The sequence below is a fragment of the Sus scrofa genome, chromosome 10, assembly GCF_054392235.1.
Source record: "Sus scrofa isolate SSC_HxYL_T2T_F1_AM1 chromosome 10, Sscrofa_HxYL_maternal_Yorkshire_Landrace_v2.0, whole genome shotgun sequence".
NCBI classification, from domain to species: domain Eukaryota; kingdom Metazoa; phylum Chordata; class Mammalia; order Artiodactyla; family Suidae; genus Sus; species Sus scrofa.
Genome location: NC_139392.1, coordinates 83,825,121 through 83,842,661, shown reverse-complemented (window position 1 = coordinate 83,842,661; position 17,541 = coordinate 83,825,121). Strand labels below are relative to the sequence as shown.

General features: G+C 40.1%; 1 protein-coding gene across 48 annotated transcripts in view; it reads left to right on the top strand.

The window, feature by feature from the left end:
• PARD3 (par-3 family cell polarity regulator) overlaps positions 1-17,541 on the top strand; it is a 634,673-nt gene that overhangs the window by 462,776 nt on the left and 154,356 nt on the right. For 39 of the 48 annotated variants that reach the window (XM_084980471.1, XM_084980461.1, XM_084980458.1 and 36 more), the window contains 2 exons: positions 1,088-1,198; positions 11,590-11,829. In XM_084980471.1, coding sequence (XP_084836597.1) covers positions 1,088-1,198; positions 11,590-11,829 — 351 coding nt within the window. Of the gene's footprint in view, positions 1-1,087; positions 1,199-11,589; positions 14,717-17,541 lie in introns of those variants that run through there. The other 9 variants (XM_084980477.1, XM_084980483.1, XM_084980479.1 and 6 more) reach the window with 3 other exon arrangements.

Genomic DNA, 17,541 nt, shown 5'->3' with positions numbered 1-17,541 from the left:
GGGTCTGGAGAAAAGAAAAAAAAAAAAGAAGGAACAGAGCAGGAAAAAGAATTGATGCTAAGTCTGAGGCTTCTGAGGCATTTCGGAGGCCAGAAGGGCAGAAGTATTTTCTTGTTTTCTTGGAGAGCCTTGACTTCAGCGCCCATCTGCGGAAGTGTGTGTGGACTGGTTTTGATTCATGCGTTTATTCCTCGTGTTTGCTTGTGATCACATACAGATTTCCAGGTCTCAGACGCCACGTTTCGCAATGGCTTTTCATCAGATTTCGGAACAGTATTTGATGAGACTGCCCTAAAGCTTTCATTTAATAAGCCCAATGTACTGTTGCAGTGGAAAGTATCCCTTTTACTTTGAACCTTGCAAACACGGCCTTGTTTGTCAGTGTTTAAACGATGATGAAAGTTTCCAATAAACCTGACTGTGCAAGTAAAGAAGAATCGTCCTTTACGGAGAGATTATTAAATAGATGATTGTGGATTGTCCTTCTTTAGTGCTAAGAGAAACCCACTCAGATGCAGATTTTTAGCCTCCGGCACTTGAGGTGTTAGGCCCTCAGTGCTATACATTTATAGATTGTTTGTTTCACAAAGATGCACCGTGAGGATTTGAGTGGTTGCTGTTTTTGTTTCGCCTAAAGAACTATGGGTATGGAGGCTATTTCCAAAAAAGGGTATTCTCTGGAAAGTTCTAATGAAAAGTGATTCCAGTGAGGTTCTACTGTACAGTACAGGGAACTGTCACTAATCTGTTGTGATCGAACACAATGGAAGATAATATGAGAAAAAGAGTGTGTGTGTATATATCTATTTATGACTGGGTCACTTGGCTGTATAGGAGAAATCGACCCAGCATTGTAAAACTTTAATAATAAAAATAATTTAAACATTGTACACGTGAATAAAAAAAATTTAAAAAGCGATTAAAGTAACCCGATATAAAATTTTAATCCTGGGCTACTGAATGGCAGGAGACACTAGGGCCCTGGGTTGAGGACACTGACACTTGATGAGTGTGTATGTCTTTGCCCCAAAAGCATGGCAACGCGTTTTGTATATATTGATGAGTTAGAATTTTTTGTTATCAACAGGTTTGGCAAACATCGGAAAGATGACAAGATTGAGAAAACGGGTAAAATAAAAATCCAGGACTCCCTGACGTCCGAAGAGGAGAGAGTGCGGATGAAGCAGGAGCAGGAGAGGTAGATTTCAGTGACTTGGTTCAACCTCATCAGAGGAGGGCTCTTCTCCTCCTTCTCACTCTTTCTTTCTTTTTAATAGAAAGAAATTGCTTTCATTTTATTTTCACTTTTTTTTCTGTATCAGTCAAAATACTGACGGTTGGATGAATACAACCTAAAGAACAATGAAAAGAAAACACCCTTGGCGTTCTTTTCGTGGCTCAGCGGTTAAGGAACCCTGAACCCCACGAGGATCCATGAGGATTCGGGTTCGATCCCTGGCCTCCCTCAGTGGGTTAAGGATCCAGTGTCGTAGTGAGCTGTGGTGTAGGTCATAGATGCGGCATGGATCCCGCTTTGCTATGGCTGTGGTGCAGGCCAGCAGCTATAGCTCTGGTTTGACCCCTTAGCCTGGGAACCTCCATATGCCACAGGTGCAGCCCTAAAAAAAAGAAGAAAGAAAAGCCCCTCATTTTTGGTTTCGACACTAAAATGACTTTTATTGGTTTTAGTTAAGGTCGTTGCCTAGGAGATAGTGGGGCGCCTGAGATGAATAATTCAGCATTAACGCTGGATTTATGATCAGTTTTAAAATCACAAGAAGTATGTAAAATTCTGTCTCATTCATCTATGAATGTGTTAATATATTATAATAATTTGAAAGAAATACTCATCTGGAGATAAAACTATTTGAGTCTTAGAGTTCCCGTTGTGACTCAGTGGGTTAAGAACCTGATGTTGTATCTGTGAGGATGGATGCAGGTTCGATCCCTGGCCTTTCTCAGTGGGTTAAGGATCTGGCATTGCTGCAAGCTGTGGCATAGGTCGCAGACATGGCTCCCACGTGATGTTGCTGTGGCTGTGGCCTAGGCCTCAAGCTGCAGCTCTGGCGATTTGATTCCTAGCCTGGAAACTTCCATATGCCGCAGGTGTGGCTGTAAAAAGCGGGGGAAAAAAAACCTATTCGAGTTTTTGCATATCAGTTAAAATAATTTGTTTTATAATAATTGAAGAGGCTGTTGGTTTTTTTACTGTGTTGTTTTCCTAACAAACCTGACATCTTTTTCTTTTTTCTCCTTCTATTTTACTATCACATTTTGTGTGACATTTTCTACTTAAATTTTACTCCATCTCTTCCAGAAAGATTGATGTTGATTGTTGGGTCATTTCATCTTGGGAACCCAAAGACCAATGAAATGAATGAAAGTTACTTGACGCAGACACTTGAAAACCACTTTATAAGCAATTAGAATTTTTCTCATTGTAATTCGTAGAGGGTGAGAAAACTATCTCACCCTTAGGTTATTAGGGTTTTCAGGCTTGGGGTGAGGTTGTCTGTCCCATCTATTTCATTTTCAAGATGCCGCAGCAAGCGCTACTATGCCTCTTTTAATTTTAATAATCTGGGGTGTCAGGGAGTGTCTGGTGCTTTGATCGAGGTTATAAAGCTAAATAGCATCCATAGCTAGGCTTGTAGCCCTGCATTTCTAAGACTGAGTATGGTATTCTTACTATAATTCTAGAGTCGGGGCACCTTCGATCTCATTCTTAACAAGGAAAGAAAGAACTCCACAGGGTTTTCTTTAGAAGGGATTCGTGTTTGGCTATGTTTCATTCCTCTTATACCTCTTTTTTTGGTTTGTTTTTCTGGGATAGTTACTCTGATTCTCCAGCTTTTCAGAGTATAAAATATACGAATGGGGAAAATATGCACTTTTAATCTACGATGCAAGACTGGGTTTCTTCTGGTTCTTCTCCAGTTTTTTACAAAATCCTTTCACTCTTCTAGCTGTCCCAGCTCTCTTTAATTCTCACTCATCTGGGCCTCCCCAAACTTATAAATAAACTCACTATTTTTAGACCAGGACGTGGCGTGTTCCATCGTGTGCGGAATATGACATTTAAGTGTTCAGTAGTTTAAACGTCTAGCCTAATAGACTCTTACTCTTTCAGGAAGACTATACCCAAGGTAAATGTATGAACTCAGGTTTATCCAAAGGCAAATATGTGATTTAGTCAGCGAGCAGTTTAAGAGATAGAAAGAAGCATTTCCCTTTTACCTACGTTGATGCCAGCCGAAGGGAGAGCTGCATTAATCCTGCCCCATTTTTCATATTCTAAACATTCCTCTTTTTTTGCAGTTTCAGTTTCAATGTGGAATTCTATCAGCATTTTCCAAAATATTTTTATAATGCATAGTCACATTTTTACAGCCAAACAATGGTTTTACATAATGGCTTCACTTGTATTATTAATTTGCCTAAGGCAAGGTTCACCTCTCAGCTTTGCTTTTAATCTCCATTTCTGTACCTCTAATGATGCAATACTTCTGGGAACTAGGTTGGTTCTAATGAATTTACAACATACAGGAGGCCTAGAATAAAGAATCTTTTGGGGTCAAGGAACAAGTGAATGGTCCATTAAAAAAAATCAATTAGATTCATAATTTAAGAAAACTGTTTGACTTTGACTTTGTGTTTCACTAACAATTTTTACAAGCATGTTTTATTTAAACTCATGGATCCTGTAACGGAGCAAGTGGATACAGGAGACTCATTGAATTGCCTAAGTGGTGCTTGTTTAGTGTTTGTTATTTTGATGGAGCAAGCCTGCTTTTTGTGTGACCTCCTTCCTATTCTGTCTATTGGCACCAGCATTACTCCTTTTGAGAACGGAAACGGCAGCTTCTCTGGGAAGAATTTGGAAATCATAGAGAAAAAGAAATGAACCACTGCTTATATTCTCATCACAGCCTTGACTTCACTGCTGATTGGCAGTGAAGCATCTCCTGCAACATTACTTACTGCTGTAGCTACTTGAGTTCCAAAAATTATTTTGGCTGATTCCATATAAAAATAGAAGAGCTGACATTCCTTAGTTATTAGTTATGACGTGTCCACATACCAAAATGGTTTTTTTTTTTTGGTCCGTGCAAATCCATGAAACTTGACTATTACTCAAGATAGTGTATCGAAAAATCGAAAGGACAATGAGTATGGTTTAAAATGGTTTTTCCAACCACATTAAGATCTATTTAGATGGTGAAAGTAAATTAGAGTCTTTGGAGCAGGGGCCTGAGATTGAATCTGACTTCATCCTTGCTAACTTCCCTCCCTTTCCTTCCACTCGCTGCCATCACGGGGAGGTGGAGTCTTGAATACACGGGGTCCACTTAGGAGGAATGCATGAGAAGGATCCCAGCGAGGGTCTGCCCTCTCTCTCTCTCTCTCTCTCTACTAGTCCCTCCTGCCGCACACTGGAGACTGCATACCCGAGGTCTCCTCTCAGGAACGAAGGCACCAAAGGTGAAGTTAGCTGGTCGTGGGATATGCAATTTTGATGTCTGGCTCTGAGCTCTGAGCCTGGTACCCTACCCTTTCCGTGATGCTGTTGGCCACATTTGATTTAGATGGAGAAACTAAGCCAAGTGATTGGTGTTTGGAACTAAAACGAAAGAGGCTTGCTGCCTCTTCCTGGTTTCTCTTTTTAGTTTCACCAACAGGTCCCAATGTCTGCTTTGAGCAAGTCCTTGACACTTTGATAAAAACTTATTTGTGGTCTTTCCTAGTTGGTAAGATCCTTTTCAGAAGATGATACCTGTTTTCTTAGTGAGTTTTGGCAGAAATTAACATTAAAATGTAGCATCGTAATAACAAAGTTAAATTGCATAAATGAAAAATTTGTGAAATGACAAGAATACTCTATATAGCAATAATAGGTACATGCCCTGTGCGGCTGAAAGAATAAAGATGTTTCACTCATTTTGGCTTGGAACTTAATATTCAGATTTCCTAAATTCTGACACCAGAACCCAGATGTCCTGGGTAATTTTTGCATGTAGGTCATACGTTGTCATTCAAACACAGCTTGACTTTTAAAACTTAAGTGTTGAGTGGAAAGAAATGTTTTTCTTTCATCTAACAGAGTTCATCATATTTTCTCTGACCTCTTGAATCCTTCAGACAAGTCAGCTCTAATCAATGAGATTAATTCATCAGGCGTCTTTATAAAAAAATCATTGTAGAGGTGAACACAATTTTTCAAGAATCTATTAACTTCGTGAATGTACACTATTTAGACCAGTACTTGGGCAAATTGGAACAGATTTTATTGACAGTCTGTAACTGGAGTAGGAAAGGCAGTTTTACTTTTTAATGAGAGCTGTCTTAGACGTATTTGGCGTTATAGCATCTCTTTGAGTTGGAAATAATTGTAGGTACTTGGACACTTGGTGAAAGCTTGAACATAATGTGAATGAATGAGTGGCTTTATCTATGAAAGTGTGTTGTGTATGTGTGTTTTGGTTAATGAAATATTACTCTAGTGTTTTATTAGTGTAAAAGAGAAATTTGTGTGGTTTCACGATATATTAAGTCCATAAAATGATAGCATAAAATTTATTATTATTATAATTGTTCCTCTCTCAGGGATTCCTTATGTTCGTTAAGAAGGAGAAACGATATAAACCTCTTGACATTAAAAAATCAGTATAAGACATTATAATCAATTGTGTAAGTTGGTGACCACAGAGCTTAAGGATGGGGAGAAGTTGCTGGGGCTAAAGTTAGTCACGCATACTTCATATAGATGGTAATTTGGGGTCTAGATCTAGTTCTCAAGAACTTATGCGTTTAGTAGAATGGAAAAGTTGGACACTCACGCTCAGGCGCAGGGCTCATGGTGGGTGGGCATTCTTGTAACTGCTTAGACTTTGGAAAAGTTGTGGTTGTCTTATTCATTGGTATTGCCCATGAATGGTTTACTTTTATCTCTTTCTCTCCTTTTAACCACATTCTATTTTAAAACTACTATGAGCTCATTTTAACTTCGCAGGATGATGTCTAACTCCCCCCCCCCCACCTATTAGAAGGTACCGCTGTGGATTTCAACAGCTTGCCTTCTTCTCTTGGATTCAAAATATACCTTAACGAGAGTTGTTTCTGCTCAAGAATTTTTAAAGACCCATTCAGAGTATGCAAGTCTTTTCTTTTCAAAACGATTTTTGCCCCAATATTACAGAAATATTAATATCCCACTTAGGATCACAACTGTCTTCCGATTTAGGGGGACATTGTTCCTTTTGGGGTCCTTAAGCACAGGCACCTCACTGGCAGCTTATATCTTGATAGGTGGAAATTTTTAGATTTATCGAGCAGAGTAAGCTGAAGATTTCTGAAGGCTGCCATTTGCTGAAGTGTGTTGAGGGGTAAATAAAGCATTCAGTCAGTTGACCACAAACTGCTGTTAAATCGAACTGTTTTTCTTTCCAGTCGCCTTGTAGCTTAAATTTCATTCTGCCATGAAATTAGGTTTTATTTGATGAATTTCTGTAATACCGATTTTTCGAGAGAGGAAATATTGTTGGGAAAAGATCCAGGAACTGTGTTCCCAGAATGAGTCTTCTGGATGGTAGTGCAATGCTTTTGAGGTAAAACCTGTCCCCAAGGAGTTGATTTCAAGCTCTTAGACATTGTTTTGACGATAGCTACCACTTATCTAAATTTATTTTTCCTTTTATATTAGACTAATATTAGTATATTCTGTCTTCTGTAGACATGAAAAAAAAATTTTTTAATTAAGCTCATTCAAGGTCAATTTCTGCTTCTGGGAGTCTTCTTCATAAAATGCACCATTGGTGGCTCCGTGTGTTGAGGCTTCATAGCTTTGGAGGTGGAAGTATTTTGGATACGGCTGAGTAATTTCAGAACCCATTGATTTTCCATCCTGAGACGCTGGTTCCTCAGTAATGCTTCTCCTGCCGCGTATCTGTTCTGGATACACAAAGACTATACTTCATAGTCATAAAAAAGTTATTTTCATTTCGCTTTACTGCAATTAGTGCTAAAAGCCATTTATTGTAAAAGCAAAAATTCTAATGAATAGAAATGTTACAAGAACAGAAGTCTTGTGTGTTTTATCTTCATCATGCATCATCCATTTTAATTAGAGAAAAGGGTGGTGAACACTGTGACAAGAGCCTGGAATGAAAATCATTAATTGACGTCAAGCTGAAGAGAGACTGTTAGCATGAATTTCGTGACAGCAGGAAAGAAATTAACCTTATTACTTTATTTAGTATATTACATTATTTTGTGTATTATTTTCTATGCAGGTTCGAGGCAATTTCATTATCATAATGGAAAAGCTTTTTTTTTTCCCCCCCCTAACAAAAAAGAAAGGTGTGAATATTTATGTTGGAACGGAACAAATTGAAGTGATAAATTCTATACTAACATGTTTAAAGTCTTAATAAAAAGTTTTAAGGGTGGTTTTATTTATTTATTTTTATCATTTCAAGAACAAGGAAATAGTGCATGAAGATGTTGCCCATTGACGTCAGCATGGCGCTCTGCCATCATTTAAACCTCAGAATGGTCCTCCTGTTTATGGTGCGGAAGGACTTTCTGGGCTGCCTAAAGCAATAGACATTTATTTCTTTGGCTAAGTTTTGGGCTAATCAGTTACTTCTGTCATTGCTAAGGTTTGGCCTGCGGTAAATCAGATGGCTAATGCCAAACAACTACATGACTGTTCAGAAAGATGGATGACTCTTACATGTTAGAGATAATTTGTGACCTCAGGGTCACCCTAAAAGAGTGGACGGGGTGTCCTTTTATAGCATTGACCATCTGGAACCATTAAGGGCTGAACGGCAAGATACAATTTTTGCAAAGTTTCCTTAAACTATGCTATTTTTATTGGGACACCAAAAATATTTTCTCCCCCTGGGCCAAATATTTTTGCTGAAATAAGAAAACGATGGAAATGAAAACATGAAGTGCAAATATATACAACATGTTGATATACAGCATGGAATTACAACGTCTGGTTGTGTTACAGAGTCCCTTTTCTCACGTGATAATAAACAAGCCCTTCAAGTATAAAAGTGTATAATAAAATCATTTGCATCTTTTGCTATCTGAATTGTCACTAAAATGCACCAAAACCCAACGGTGCTTTCCTTGTTTTAAACCTCTGCTTTTCAGTGCCATTTGCCTGCAAGCTTCATTTGCATTGATTTCTAGGGTGAACCTTAAAATGCACATTGGTTCAGGCTAGTAACCAAATTTGTTAGCCTTTTGCATCTAGTCCCATCATTGCTGGCCGCAGAAATACTGGAATTTTATTTCTAAGGTTTCCATTGGAAGTATGAACCACCAGTGTGGACAGGAGGGTTATAACTTCGGGGATAAATTCATTGGTGACAACAAGGTAAACAATAAAAATATAATTTCTTACGTTATCGGAGCTTAGCAAGAAAAAATCAGTGTTTCCAGAAGGGACTATTGATGTGACTGTACTGTTTATGGGATGCGGTGATGAGCGGCAATTTGTAAGAATGTGCAACTTTGAGTAAAAGAAAGCAATTGAGAACTGGCATTTATGACTCGTTCCTCACGTGACTGAGCATTTCCTCTGAGCCGCTGACTTGTTAGGGTTTGACACCCAGTGAACATGAGTTTCTGTGTAATTTGGAACAAAAGGACATTCTAATCCAGGACCCATCAGTAAGATGTTGAAACAGATGTGTAAGCCATTTGGGAAGATTTATTTAGGTTTTGTGCAATCCCTTGAGAAGAGAATGTTCCTATTCTGTTTTCTGATGGCTTAACAGGGCTGCGCATCCCAACCTAAATGAGCTGAAGTAGCTTTGCTTTGAAAGAACCACAGGATTCACTCCGTTTTAAACCCATCCAAATCACTCTGTTTGGTTTCAAGAGGTTCTCCAAATTCCGTTTTGGCTTTATGGGTAGTGTCGCCCCTCAAAATTTTTTTTTGGGGGGGCGGTTCCCAGACTTTAGGACTTGTGTGGTACCCAGTCACCCTGAATATTACCTGTGAACAGGTGATTGTCTGATGGTGACCAAATAAAGTAGTCAGTATAAAGTGAGTAAAGTGAGTTATGAGACAAGTGATCATCACGGAAGAAAGAAATCATTTCCCTCTTGTGATAGTTTTTCTGGCTGAATACAGAGTCAAAAAAGACAGACATGGTTTGAAAAGAATAAAATTAGCTCTGAACTTATGTGAACTTTTTCATCATGGATATCTAGCATTTCATGATAATCAGCTTCTATAATAGCATCTTTGACTGTCATATTTGCTCCTAAATGAATACATAGACTATAATAAAAATCTATGATAATTTCAGCTAAATTTGATATTAGAATTTGAGCTGCTATTTTTCATGTGGGTCTTATCTTTGTTGGACTCTTGGACTCCCCTGATAAGAAAGTAGGTATTTCCGGTATTGCCTCATGAGTTAAGAACGTCACTGGCTCTCTACTCAGGAAGTAAGGTCTTTCTAGGAAGGTTTTGGGAATATGGGAAGCATTTTTGGTTGCCCCAGTGGCTGGGGGACACTGCTTGAGGAGGTGTAGGTAGAACTATTTGTGCAGGAAATCCTGCACAGCCACAGACAGACCTTTCTCAAATGTCACTGGACTCCTGTTCAGGAACACTACTGAAATGAATTTAAGTATGAAATAAGGAAATTAGAGAAATTTGAATTGGCAAGTCCCCAGTTTGGAAAACCAGACTGGCACAATGGTGACAAGCTAAATGTAAGGAAAAAAAAAAAAAAAAAAAAAAGGAGGGAAAAATTGCAAATTTTGCTTCCAATGCTATGGGACAGTTTTCCAGCTTAAAAAGAAACACAGCTTTATTTTGAAATAATTTTAGATTTACAGGAAGTTGCAAAGATGGCACTATGTTGAATTACAGTGGTCGGAGCAGACATCCTTACCTTTCCCCTAATCTTAAGGGCAAGTATTTTGTCTTTCTTCATTGTGTCACCAATAGGTTTTTAACAGATGCTTTTTTTATCAAGTTTAGGAAGTTAGTTTTGCTCTACTACTAGCTTTTGGGGATTTCTGCTATGATGGGTGTTGAATTTTGTCAGATGCTTTTTCTGTATCACTTGATATGATTATGATTTTTCTTCTTTAGCCCTCACATTGACTGATTTTCAAATATTCAACCAGCCTTGAATTCTTTCAATAAATATCACTTGGTCATGTTGTTTAATTCTTTTTATATATTAGCAAATTCTGTTTGCTAGTATTTTGGTAAGGGGTTTTGTGTCTGTATTCATGAGAAATAATTATTGGACTGTCTTTACCTGGTCTTTTATTTTTACTATATTCTTTTGAATTCATTTATGTTTCACTTATGCTAACAGTGGTCTACTTCAAATGTAAAAAAAAGTAAATAACTTTGCAATAAAATATTAAGCACAGCCCAGGAGTTCCCGTCATGGCTCAGTAGTTAACAAATACGACTAGGAACCTTGAGGTTGCGGGTTCAATCCCTGGCTTCGCTGAGTGGGTTAAGGATCTGTTGTTGCCGTGAGCTGCGATATGGTTCGCACGGCTTGGATCCCGAGTTGCTGTGGCTGTGGCTGTGGTGTAGGCCAGCAGCTACAGCTCCGATTAGACCCCTAGCCTGGGAACCTCCATATGCCACAGATGCCGCCCTAGAAAAGACAGTAAATAAATAAACAAACAAACAAACAGCCCAAAGTGTTGCTTTTTATAAACAAGATTTCACTTGTAAGTGGACATTTATATTTCTAAGTATGTAATGGAAAGAATTTTCCCATCCAAAATTATCGAAATTCTATCAAGGGTAGTTTAATTATTTTCAGCTAAGACTGACTTGGGATATACATTATGTCATTTGGTTGAAGAGGACTTTCTACCAAGTAGCTTAGTAAAATCTTAGGAAATATTTAAACATATCTTCAGTAAAAGTGGTTATTTAAGGTCTGTTCCCTAGTTGTAACACAGGCAAGTTTTGTTTCAGAATTTGGATACATGCCATCTTATCCTTATTATCCTTAATATCAGGATTTTCCAGTTCTGTGTACATCACGGTAAAACAAAGTCAGTGTCATTAAACTGAGACCTTCTTTTGCCATTAATAAAGAATTAGGGTGTGTGGATTCATGGGTAAACTTCATAGTATGTTGAATGTGTATGGTGTATTTACAGTGAGCAAGATTATACATGGTACACCCACACATAAGTGTAATAAATATATAGTATGTGTGTGTGCGATTTTTTAAAACATGACTTTTGCCTCAAAAAATTTTATGAGTAAAGCCCAAGTGGATGCTTAAAGTTATTTGTCCCCGGTGAATTTTTCAAGCTAGTTAATAAGTGCGAATTTCAATGAAGATGTAAATGACAACTGTGTCTTACTGACGGGAACAAAGCTCTCTGAGATGATCAGTTTTGAGCATCCGTGACATTACCTTGACAATCTAACGCCATGACTATAACATCCTTTATCATATCCGTCTTCTTAGAGTTGCATGAAATAATGTCTTACCACATTTCGATGAATATTTCTATCTGCAATTCTTAGAAAAGGGCTAGTTTCTCTTGTTCCAACTTGTTCTACTTTGACAGGATTCAAGCCAAAACTCGAGAATTTAGGGAGCGGCAGGCTCGGGAGCGTGACTATGCTGAAATCCAAGATTTTCATCGGACGTTTGGCTGTGATGATGAGTTGATGTACGGGGGAATGTCCTATGAAGGCTCCATGGCTCTCAGCACCAGACCCCAGAGCCCCAGAGAAGGCCGCGTGATGGATGCTTTGTATGCCCAAGTGAAGAAGCCACGGAATTCCAAACCTTTACCTGCAGACAGGTAGGCTCCAGGAGCAATCAGGGTATTGCTCCCAAATCAGCTTTTATATAGTTGGTGACTAGGGAGTGGATTGTCCATCAGTCCTCAAACCAGAACTGCCTTTTATTAATGGCCTTTAAAAAACCATTGCGTTGAAGAGTATGGAGTCTACACAAGCTGAAACTTCATGGAGGGAACAGTGGAGATTTTGATAGCTTCTTTAATGTTCCCAGCATAGTTCATCTTGTTCTTAAAACCGTTTCATATGGGAGAACTAACCTGTAGTTTATAACTCAAATGAAAAACAAAACTTGAAACTGTAGGTCTTCTTTTTAAGGCGTATTTCTTTTTATTGCTTGAGGAGCCACTAGCCGTGGTAGTTAAATAAATGGGCAATGCTATGATTTGTTCCAGTTACGATTTATTTGGGCCACTTTTTTTGGGGGTGACATGATTTTATATTATGAAATTATTAGTAGATGCCGTGTAGAGTATAGCCGGTCTTCAAATTGCTTGTTACGAGCCATGACCATAAGTCTGACGCTATATATTAGAACAGCAACAGAGTGCAGTGCTGACCCTATTGTTAATGGTTATGTATTTAGGGCAAATTTTATCTGAAACAATTTAAAAACAGATCTTTTTCTACTCTTCCGTTTATATATTCAAGCACCACGTAAAGTTTGGTTCATAAAGAAAATAATACTCATTTCTTTTTATTTGCAACACATGCCTGCTATCATCATAAACAATATATACAACCAACCCATCTCATCATACGATGGTATCTTATAATCATTGCTCTATGGTAGAGCTAAGCTTTGACCTTAAAAATAGTTGGTTTCACTTAAAATGAGTGGTTCTCAGGAGTTCCCTTGTGGTGCAGCGGGTTAAAGATCCAGTGTTGTCACTGTAGCTGCTTGGGTCACCGCTGTGGCGAGGGTTCGATTCCTGGCCCTGGAACTTGCACATGCCACAGGCGTGGCCAAAAACAAACCAAACTATGGGTTCTCAGACTTTAGTGTGCATCAGATACCTGGAGGGCTTCTTAAAACACAGATGGCTTAACCTTTCTCCAGAATTTTGACTCTGTAGGACTAGAGTGGAGCCTGAGAATTTGTATTTCTAGCAAGTTCCCAGGTCCGATGCTGGTCCTGTGCTTTAAGAACCGCGGCAAGACTAAAGATGTGTCCGAAGTTCCATGTGCTATCTGGGTGCTATATTTTGCAAGCAGTCTATGTTTTCATTATTTATTTCCAGCTATTTGTCATGGAGGGTTTGCAAAGGCAGCAGGTAACCCTCAGGCATACCCAGAAAGAAGCATTTTAAAGAGTAGCAAAAGGGGAGGCAGATCTTGGGGAAAACAAATCAGATTATTGGTCTGTTCTTTGGTTGGTTGTTTGGTTTGGTTTGGTTTTAGGGTTTTGAAAATTGTTGTATGAAAATCTGTTTGAGGTTGACTGTAATGATTCTTGTAAGTTAACACAGGCGGTTGATGTTGATCACCTAGAAGGTTCACTGTGCTTATTAACTAATTCAGATGGGTCAGGATTCAAAGGATAGGGTTATTACCAGCAGTGGTGACATTTTCTTAAAAAAGCAAAAACAAAAACTTTTACTAGGTTTTGGCTGTATTTGTGAAAGGCAATTGTCAAAGACCAGATCGCATCTGAAGGCCACGGATGCCCCATTGCAAGTGTTTTCCTGGGAGAAGGGACAGTGGCAACACAAGCACTGCCGGTCAGTAACTGCTGGAGGAACCAAAAGATAGTTAGTTTAGCGTGTTATTGCTTATTGATAAAAACAAGAATCATTTCCAGCACCTTCCACATCTAGTTTGAAAATCTAAAAGATAATCACTGATAGTGATGACTCATGTGGCTTCGAAGTCCAGCATAACAGAGCTGGGGCTCAGAAGGGGTCCCTCCAGCTCCTGGGATCCAGAAATAGGTTGCTTTAGACCCCCGTTTAACCCCAGGGCCCTTCAAGAGTCTAAGCCTGCCCTGCAGATTTCTGCAGATTTTCCTAAGGGCTCTGTCTGCTACGGGGCCCAGCCTACAGGCCGTCTGCAGAAACCCAGCCTCCTAATTCATTTCCATCCAAACCCCACTCAGCAACGCATTCCAGAGGAGACGTTGGTTATGGGGGGGTGGGTGTGGGTCACAGCTCAGGATCACGTCATACACATTGCTGTGTTCAAGCCCCTCTCAGCCTCACCCTGGCTCAGCCCAGCCAGCTGTGTGTCAGGGATTTTACATTCTATGCATTAGCGCCCCAGAAGGATGACCGGGCTGAAAGATTTCTAAGACACTTCCAACTCAAAAGAGATATCCTTTTTTTTTTTTTTTTAAGCATCACGGAAATTTAGGTTTCTTTCCTTTTTTTTTTATTCCTCTCTTTTGGCCACTCCCCAGCACATGGAGTGCCCAGGCCAGGGATCAGCTCTGAGCTGCAGTTGTGACCTACGCTGCAGCTGCATCAATGCCAGATCCTTAACGCACTGTGCCAGCCAGGCTGGTGGTGATCGAACCTGTGTCCTGATGCTGCAGAGACACTGCTGATCCTGTTGCACCACAGTGGGAGCTCATTCAGTTTCGTTTTTTGGAATTATTTTTTTCAGAGACTGAGATATGCATTCAACAGTAATATCACTAATCCAAGAAACTGGGGATTATGACACCTGTGAGGTATTTCTTCATCGACCTGTAGCAGGAATATGAATTCGGCTTGGAAATAATGGCATCCCCTCCCTTGCCTTTTTCTGTCAAAGCTGTAAAAAAAAAACTTTCTCCCACTTGAATTGTGTGGAGACTTTAAAAGACAATCTCTTGATACTGCAGTATAGAGTTAAACTGTTTTGATTATAATGTTACTTAAATATGTATAAAAATAAAATAGGACTAAACTCCTTCTGTTTACAGCCATTATACCACTATAAAACCAAACATCTTTACAAATTAAATACAAACAAAACAGCAAAACCATTACATTCAAATGAACGGCATTAATTTAATGTGGCCAATAATGTTTTTTAAAATCTAAACCCTCTCACAAATCATGAGTACGGTGGGGGCCGCTCCGTGGCAGGTTCATTTGGGTTTGTTTGTCTGCCCTACGAGCCCAGGGCTGGCTCAGTTCAACCATCGCTCTTCTCATTTAGATTCTGCAGTTCCTTTGCTTGTCTCTCTCCAGTGACCTTTGACCTGCGTGCCGTATCCGTGCATCCTTAATGCCCAGAGTCCAACTTGCTTCTATTACCATTAACTGGAGACAGTGAAAGTAGCGTGTCTCGGTGCCTCTGTGTCTGTTACCTTAAATTCAGAGGGAGAAATAATACACTTATAAGATGATCTGGAATATGCTTCTATTAACTTTCTAAAAAGTTAAGTAATGGAAACATAAAACTTGAAACTCCTCAGAGAGTTTATACCCAATAATGAAACTCCCATCAACTAACTAAATTTCACCCGAGTTTGCTGTTGGTGTCAGATGAACTTTACTATTCAAATTTGTGGATTTCATGAGCGCATCACTGGTCTGTTGACAGTCTGAGGCGTAGCCTGAATCTGTTCTGGGATTTTTCTTGTTCACTAAGAAAGCCGTGATCTGAATTTCCTTGCTTATCATTTTGATTTATTTAATAGAAATATGAATTTGGTAGCCCCACCTGGAAATAGGGATGATTCATTCAATGCTGTGCATTTGATGTCAAAATGGGACACTCTCTCAATTTCTACACATTATTTAGAAACTGCTTTTTTTTCTGGGATAGCTGCATGCTCTGTCTAGCAGTATGTCCCTGCCTGTTGAATTTGGATTGACACATGAACTGTTATTGGACTGTACCCTTTGATCACAGTGTCACTGTTACGACTACTTATTTATTTATTTATTTATTTTTGTCTTTTTGCCATTTTCTTGGGCCGCTCCTGCAGCATATGGAGGTTCCTGGGCCAGGGGTCTAATTGGAGCTATAGCCTCTGGCCTACGCCACAGCCACAGCAACACGGGATCCGAGCCGCGTCTGCGACCTACACCACAGCTCACGGCAACCCCGGATCCTTAACCCACTGAGCAAGGCCAGGGATCGTACTCGCAACCTCATCGTTCCTAGTCGGATTCGTTAACCACCGAGCCATGCTGGGAACTCCTGTTACAACTATTTATCAATGCCCTTGGCGACACTCTGAGTTTTGATATTAGGTGGGTGACCCCCACCCGTCTGTTTTCTATGAATAACAAGGCTTCAGTTCACCAAAGTGTTGGCGTAGTTGATTTTATCTGGCTTATAACCAGAGACCGCAAAGATGTAGCTATTACAAATGGTTTCTAATCCTTTCTTCTTCGGCAGACTATACATATCCCATTTGATTGCTGTGTCTTCAGAGTCTGATGCAGGGTCTCAGTCTTCCCATATTTCCCCCCCACCAGGGGAGACACCGCTGGTTGCCTACCCAACCCCTCTTCCCCCCGTCTTCCTTCCTTCATAGGATCCCAGTTTTGTTCAGGCTGGCAATGTGCCCAGCCCCCAAATTTCAATTTCCAGGGCTCCCTTGCAGTCAGAGGTGAGCACGTGACATTATTTTGATGAATGAGTTAAGTGGGTCTAGCATGGGACTGTCTGCCAAGCCAGGTTTTTCCTGATGAAAATGGAGCTGACTCAGTTTTTTCCCTTTGCCATTTTCCCTTCTGTGGGCCTGGAGTTGGATGGTGCCCTTTGGTGGGGCTCATCTAAGACCCTGGGGATAAAGGCCACGTGGAGGAAGAGGAAAGCAGCCTAGCTCCTGGAGCAGCGGAGCCGTTCTGCGCTCCCTCCCTTGCCCCTCGTTACCTGGGAGCTGAGCACTCCCTGCTTTGGTCCTCCCTCCATCAGGTTTTGGTTTCACGGAGCCTGACTCTATTCTGAGTGTGGGGAATCAGGCATACAAGAGCCCAGGGGAGCCATCCCTCTTCCCCTCAAGATTGTCTGCCCTTTGGAGAGCTCCCCCCCCCCGCCCCCCGCCCCAGGCAAATCATTGCCACAGTATTTTGTGATGTTAAGTAAGAATTGTGAGATTCTTCAGTGTCACTCAGCGATGGCTTCTACCTTTCGCTGAGTTAGCCTCTACTTAAAGAAATGTTAGCAAGCAAATGTCTGATAGCATATATCCTCTTTTATTGCAGTAGTTGACTGTAACTGACATAAATATTGCATTAGTTTCAGGTGGACAACATAATGATTCCACACTAGTGTATATTGTGAAATGATCGCCGTGATATATAGTTACCATGTGTTGCTCTACAAAGTTACAAAGCTTTTTTCTTCTTGTGAGGAGCACTTTTAAGATTTACTCTCTCAGCAGCTTTCCAATTGTGAATACAGTGCTACGGACGGCATACGTCATTCTTAACTCTGATATACCACCGTCTCCAACCTCCACCAACAATCCTGCAGCTGAGAGTGATGGATAAGACACACACTGCCTGAGTCTGGTTTTGGGCTTTTCCACCGTCGGTGTGTAAACTCCGCGCTTCATTTTCCTCATTTGTAAAGTGGGGATAATGGGCTTGGGGTGGACTGAGTCTGTTAATACCTTTTAAGCGCTTAGCACTGTGCCTAATCCCCAGGAAGCACCGTTTAAGGTGCTTCCTGTGGGGATTGTTAGTTAGGAAATGGACATTTCTTCTCAGGAAAGCATAGCATCCCCATCTGGATGCAGAAACAAGCGAGGAATGAAACTGGGACGGATCAAG